General features: G+C 44.2%; 1 protein-coding gene across 1 annotated transcript; it reads right to left on the bottom strand.

Moving 5' to 3' along the window:
- Window positions 1–4242: 4242 nt before the first annotated feature.
- On the bottom strand, window positions 4243–6675 carry LOC138351978 (uncharacterized). Its single transcript, XM_069304156.1, has one exon. The coding sequence runs from the start codon at window positions 6673–6675 to the stop codon at window positions 4243–4245; it is 2433 nt and encodes an 810-aa protein (XP_069160257.1).
- Between the last annotated feature and the right edge of the window lie 856 nt (window positions 6676–7531).

Here is a 7531-nt window from a genome sequence, read left to right as displayed (position 1 = left end):
ACACCACTGGGTATGCTAACACGCAGAACACTCTTAACTCTGTATTAGACTCATGTCAGGACCTAGGTTTAATTATCTCAGCAGAGAAAACAAAGATACACAATCGGCGCCCACCCGGGCAGGGAGGAGCTGTTCGCAAGATGCAACTGTCTGATGGCTCCCAGCTTGACTATGTAAACAGATTCAAATACCTTGGCCTTGAGGTGCCACTGTATGGTCCTGTTGTATTCAGACTCTGTCGTCAGTATAAAGAGAGGCTCCGAGCTCTCAAGGCTGTTGCAGGTTATCACTCAGGCTATGGTGCCAATGTCAGAATTGTCAAAATGATGTACCTTGCATACATCAGATCTTTAGTGGATTATGCTGCACCTCTGCTTGTTTTGATGCCTGAAAGAAAGCTTGGAGGGCTTGAAAAATTGCAGAACGAAGCCTTGAGGATAATCCTTGGGTGCCCTCGTACCACAAAGATACGTAATATGAGAAAGGAACTTCATATTCTGAGCGTTGTTGATCGTGTTACTGAAATTAACTGTCAAATTGGTATAAAAATGCTTAGGCTAACTCATCCTAATCCTTGCACAGAAGCCCTCCAGAATTTCTTTATTGAAGATCAGCATTGTTCCAAATGGATAACAAAAACTGGAACTCAACTCAGAATGTATCAGGTTCATGATTTGTACCAAGAGAAACAACAACGGCACTTTCCTGCACCGAGGGAGGTTACACCCTTTCCAGTTTTAATTCCTCCCTTTCCATCCAAGAAGTAAATTAGAGATCAGCCCAAGCTTCGTCTTGAGGCAAAGCTCAACGCCTTAAGCCATATTGATGCTCTCTCCACAGAGCATTCTCTCTCTCAAATCATATACACTGATGGTTCCCTACACCGCACCACGGGTGTAGCTGGAAGTGCAGTTGTCCTGACAATGGGCGATGGCCTATACTTTGAGTGGGGAGTCCGTATAAACAACTGGGCCTCTACCCTTCAGACTGAACTATTTGCTTGCTTCTTGCACTGAAATGTGTACAAGTCTCCAAACTTGATACATTAATTGTTGCAGTGCCCCTAACTTGCATACCATGCAAGCTAATGGAGAAAATTGTGCGAAAAAAGCTAGTTGAACATCTGGACCGAAGGAACTTTGTGTCACAACATCAACTTGGTTTCAGTGATGGCAAGTCATGCCTCACAGGATTAATTGAATTCTACGATCATGCAACAAAAATCAGGCAAGAAAGAGAGGGGTGGGCAGACTGCATATTTTTGGATTGCCAGAAAGCCTTTAATACAGTGCCACACCAGACTAATGCAAAAGCTGGAGATGCAGGCAGGAGTGAAAGGGAAGGTACTCCATTGGATAAGGGAGTACCTAAGTAACAGATGACAGCAAGTCACTGTGCGGGGTGAGGTATCAGATTGGTGAGAAGTCACCAGTGGGGTACCGCAGGGTTCAGTCCATGGACCCATATTGTTTCTTATATATGTAAATGATCTCCCAGATGGTATAGAATCATTCCTCTCATTGTTTGCTGATGATGAAAAAATTATGAGGAGGATTAAGATGGAGGAAGATAGTATGAGACTACAAGATGACCTAGACAAACTGCATGAATGGTCCAACAAATGGCTTCTAAAGCTCAACCCGAGTAAATGTAAGGTAATGAAACTATGCAGTGGAAACAGGAGGCCAGACACAGGATACAGAATGGGAGATGAAGTCCTTCATGAAACAGACAGAGAGAAGGATCTGAGTTGATATCACACCAACCCTGTCTCCTGAAGCTCACATCAAAAGAATAACATATGCGGCGTATGCGAGGCTGGTTAATATCAGAACTGCCTGCAGGAACCTGTGTAAGGAATCATTCAGAACCTTGTGTAGCACATATGTAAGACCAATCCTGGAGTACGCAGCCCCAGCATGGAGCCCGTACCTTGGCAAGCACAAGGCGAAGCTTGAAAAAGTTCAGAGATATGCCACTAGGCTAGTCCCAGAACTAAGAGGCATGAGTTACGAAGAAAAGCTGCGAGAAATGCACCTCACGAAACTAGAAGACAGAAGAGTAAGGGGAGACATGATCACTAAATACAAAATTCTCAGAGGAATTGACAGGGTAGATAAAAATAAACTGTTTAACACGGGTGGTACGCGAACAAGGGGGTCACAGGTGGAAACTGAGTACCCAAATGAGCCACAGGAACTCTAGAAAAAACTTCTTCAATGTCAGAGTAGTTAACAGATGGAATGCATTAGGCAGTGATGTGATGGAGGCTGACTTCATACACAGTGAGGTATGACTTCATACCCACATTCAACACATAACTAAGAAAGTCTCTAAGACAGTTGGTATACTCTCCAAAATCAGATATTATGTTCCTAACTCTGCTCTCCTCTCACTATATTATGCACTAATCTACCCCTATCTTAATTATGGTATCTGTGCATGGGAGTCTACCACTGCAAACCACCTTAAGCCCATCATCACGCAGTAAACATCTGCTATCAGAATAATAACTAACTCTGCTTTCAGACAACACTCAGCTCCCTTGTTTAAATCCCTAAACTTGCTAAATATTAACTCCCTCCACACATTCTCTTGTGTCAACTACATTTACAAAACTCTGTTCTTAAATGCAAACCATGCTCTGAAACTCTCCCTGGACAAATGTAATACGACCCATTATCACCACACCAGAAATAAATATCTCTTTGATATCCCCAGGGTCAAACTTAATCTGTGTAAACACTCTATGCAAATTAAGGGGCCTAGTCTATGGAACTCACTCCCTAGTGAATTGAAAAACTGTAAAACTTTTGCCTTATTGAAAAGCAAAATCAAAAAGTACCTAATTTCATCTTCTTAGTTTCCTACACTGAGCTTTAAATTTGCTCTGTACCTAGTGTTACCCAATCTCCTAATTTTTATGTATTTAACCCAAACAACCTTATCATTGTGTTCATTGCTGTTTTCTTTTATGTGCTAGCCATATGCTGTATTGTGCCTACCAATTTTTGTCAACTACCATTCAAGCTGTCATTGCAATCAATCTTAGCTACCTATGTGCTTTAATATACTGTACCTACAATTTTCTCTCATCTTTTTTTTTTTGCCATGTAACTGTTATCATTTTTTTTTATAAATTTTGCAAGTATTTACCTACTTAAAATTTTCTTAGATTAAGGACCTGCCCGAAACGCTGCGCGTACTAGTGGCTTTACAAGACTGTAATTACCATATTATGTATCCTCACATTCCCAATGTACCTTCTTGTATATGCATAAATAAATAAAATAAATAAATAAATAAACAGTTTCAAATGTAGATATGATAGAGCCCAGTAGGCTCAGGAATCTATACATCAATTGATTGACAGTTGAGAGGCAGGACCAAAAAACCAGAGCTGAACCCCCGCAAGCACAATTAGGTGAGTACACACACACACACACACACACACACACACACACACACACACACACACACACACACACACACACACACACACACAGGAGCACCAGCAGTCTCCGTGGTAAGACACTCGCTTGGCGTTCCGCGAGCGCTTTGTCATGGGTTCGAATCCTGGCCGGGGAGGATTTACTGGGCACAAATCCTTAACTGTAGCCTCTGTTTAACTCAACAGTAAAATGTGTACTTGATTGTAAAAACGATTCTTCGCGGCGGGGATCGTATTCCAGGGACCTGCCCGAAACGCTACGCGTACTAGTGGCTGTACAAAAATGTAACAACTCTTGTATATATCTAAAAAAAAAAAAAAAAAAATATTATTACAAATACCCATTCTACTTGTTAATATAAATAATTAAATTTGCGACAATTTGAGCAAGAAGTTCGACGACTGGACCACTGTGTACAGGAGGCTGATATGGCAGCAAACACTCTCCAGGCGACCATATACCTTGGATTAGTCGCTCCACAATTTTGTCGCTTGGACCGTCGACTTCCTATATACGATCTCCTGCCGCGAAGAATCGTTTTTTTCATCCAAGTACACATTTTACTGTTGCGATAAACAGAGGCTACAGTTAAGGAAAGTTGTAGTTAAGTTGCTGCCTCTGTAGCAGAGGCTACAGTTAAGGGCTACAGTTGCTTCTAATGCTGCTGGTGTCTACTCTGTTTCCGGTTCGTCTCCAATACTTCGGGGAAACTGGCCGTACACCTGAATGACCGACTTAAGGAACACAAGAGAAGTGTTAAGTCTGCAGACACAAACTATGCTCTCTTCTGTCATGTTAGGAACTCTAACATGACAGAGATGATGTGAACAAGAGCCAGGACACTCTCCAACACCATTGTAACTATGTAAACAAGAGCCAGGACACTCTCCGACACCATTGTAACTGTGTAAACAAGAGCCAGGACACTCTCCAACACCATTATAACTATGTAAACAAGAGCCAGGACACTCTCCAACACCATTGTAACTGTGGAAACAAGAGCCAGGACACTCTCCAACACCATTGTAACTGTGGAAACAAGAGCAAGGACACTCTCCAACACCATTGTAACTATGTAAACAAGAGCCAGGACACTCTCCAACACCATTGTAACTGTGGAAACAAGAGCCAAGGCACTCTCCAACACCATTGTAACCATGTAAACAAGAGCCAAGGCACTCTCCAACACCATTGTAACCATGTAAACAAGAGCCAAGGCACTCTCCAACACCATTGTAACCATGTAAACAAGAGCCAAGGCACTCTCCAACACCATTGTAACCATGTAAACAAGAGCCAAGGCACTCTCCAACACCATTGTAACCATGTAAACAGGAGCCAAGGCACTCTCCAACACCATTGTAACCATGTAAACAAGAACCAAGGCACCCTCCAACACCATTGTAACCATGTAAACAGGAGCCAAGGCACTCTCCAACACCCTTGTAACCATGTAAACAAGAGCCAAGGCACTCTCCAACACCATTGTAACCATGTAAACAAGAGCCAAGGCACTCTCCAACACCATTGTAACCATGTAAACAAGAGCCAAGGCACTCTCCAACACCATTGTAACCCTGTAAACAAGAGCCAAGGCACTCTCCAACACCATTGTAACCATGTAAACAAGAGCCAAGGCACTCTCCAACACCATTCTAACCATGTAAACAAGAGCCAAGGCACTCTCCAACACCATTGTAACCATGTAAACAAGAGCCAAGGCACTCTCCAACACCATTGTAACCATGTAAACAAGAGCCAAGGCACTCTCCAACACCATTGTAACCATGTAAACAAGAGCCAAGGCACTCTCCAACACCATTGTAACCATGTAAACAGGAGCCAAGGCACTCTCCAACACCATTGTAACCATGTAAACAAGAGCCAAGGCACTCTCCAACACCATTGTAACCATGTAAACAAGAGCCAAGGCACTCTCCAACACCATTGTAACCATGTAAACAAGAGCCAAGGCACTCTCCAACACCATTGTAACCATGTAAACAAGAGCCAAGGCACCCTCCAACACCGTTGTAACCATGTAAACAAGAGCCAAGGCACTCTCCAACACCATTGTAACCATGTAAACAGGAGCCAAGGCACTCTCCAACACCATTGTAACCATGTAAACAAGAGCCAAGGCACTCTCCAACACCATTGTAACCATGTAAACAAGAGCCAAGGCACTCTCCAACACCATTGTAACCATGTAAACAAGAGCCAAGGCACTCTCCAACACCATTGTAACCATGTAAACAAGAGCCAAGGCACTCTCCAACACCATTGTAACCATGTAAACAAGAGCCAAGGCACTCTCCAACACCATTGTAACCATGTAAACAAGAGCCAAGGCACTCTCCAACACCATTGTAACCATGTAAACAAGAGCCAAGGCACCCTCCAACACCATTGTAACCATGTAAACAAGAGCCAAGGCACTCTCCATCACCATTGTAACCATGTAAACAAGAGCCAAGGCACTCTCCAACACCATTGTAACCATGTAAACAAGAGCCAAGGCACTCTCCAACACCATTGTAACCATGTAAACAAGAGCCAAGGCACTCTCCAACACCATTGTAACCATGTAAACAAGAGCCAAGGCACTCTCCAACACCATTGTAACCATGTAAACAAGAGCCAAGGCACTCTCCAACACCATTGTAACCATGTAAACAAGAGCCAAGGCACCCTCCAACACCATTGTAACCATGTAAACAAGAGCCAAGCCACTCTCCAACACCATTGTAACCATGTAAACAAGAGCCAAGGCACCCTCCAACACCATTGTAACCATGTAAACAGGAGCCAAGGCACCCTCCAACACCATTGTAACCATGTAAACAGGAGCCAAGGCGCTCTCCAACACCATTGTAACCATGTAAACAAGAGCCAAGGCACTCTCCAACACCATTGTAACCATGTAAACAAGAGCCAAGGCACTCTCCAACACCATTGTAACCATGTAAACAGGAGCCAAGGCGCTCTCCAACACCATTGTAACCATGTAAACAAGAGCCAAGGCACTCTCCAACACCATTGTAACCATGTAAACAAGAGCCAAGGCACTCTCCAACACCATTGTAACCATGTAAACAAGAGCCAAGGCACTCTCCAACACCATTGTAACCATGTAAACAAGAGCCAAGGCACTCTCCATCACCATTGTAACCATGTAAACAAGAGCCAAGGCACTCTCCAACACTATATCAGTGACTTCCATGTTACTAAATGGTGTGAGCTACGTCGAGTTGTTTAACTGCTTCATACACCAAGAAATATTGGAAGATGTTGTCTCCCCCAGAACTACTGCAGGCTGGTAGACTAGACTCACGTGTACTAGTGCAGGCTGGTAGACTAGACTCACGTGTACTAGTGCAGGCTGGTACACTAGACTCACGTGTACTAGTGCAGGCTGGTACACTAGACTCACGTGTACTAGTGCAGGCTGGTACACTAGACTCACGTGTACTAGTGCAGGCTGGTAGACTAGACTCACGTGTACTAGTGCAGGCTGGTAGACTAGACTCACGTGTACTAGTGCAGGCTGGTACACTAGACTCAGGTGTACTAGTGCAGGCTGGTAGACTAGACTCACGTGTACTAGTGCAGGCTGGTACACTAGACTCACGTGTACTAGTGCAGGCTGGTAGACTAGACTCACGTGTACTAGTGCAGGCTGGTAGACTAGACTCACGTGTACTAGTGCAGGCTGGTAGACTAGACTCACGTGTACTAGTGCAGGCTGGTAGACTAGACTCACGTGTACTAGTGCAGGCTGGTAGACTAGACTCACGTGTACTAGTGCAGGCTGGTAGACTAGACTCAGGTGTACTAGTGCAGGCTGGTAGACTAGACTCAGGTGTACTAGTGCAGGCTGGTAGACTAGACTCAGGTGTACTAGTGCAGGCTGGTAGACTAGACTCAGGTGTACTAGTGCAGGCTGGTAGACTAGACTCAGGTGTACTAGTGCAGGCTGGTAGACTAGACTCACGTGTACTAGTGCAGGCTGGTAGACTAGACTCGGGTGTACTAGTGCAGGCTGGTAGACTAGACTCAGGTGTACTAGTGCAGGCTGG

This window comes from Procambarus clarkii, chromosome 5 (genome assembly GCF_040958095.1).
Source record: "Procambarus clarkii isolate CNS0578487 chromosome 5, FALCON_Pclarkii_2.0, whole genome shotgun sequence".
Taxonomy (NCBI): domain Eukaryota; kingdom Metazoa; phylum Arthropoda; class Malacostraca; order Decapoda; family Cambaridae; genus Procambarus; species Procambarus clarkii.
The sequence above is the reverse complement of the archived record's forward strand: the minus strand, read 5'-3'. Positions and strand labels throughout refer to the sequence as shown.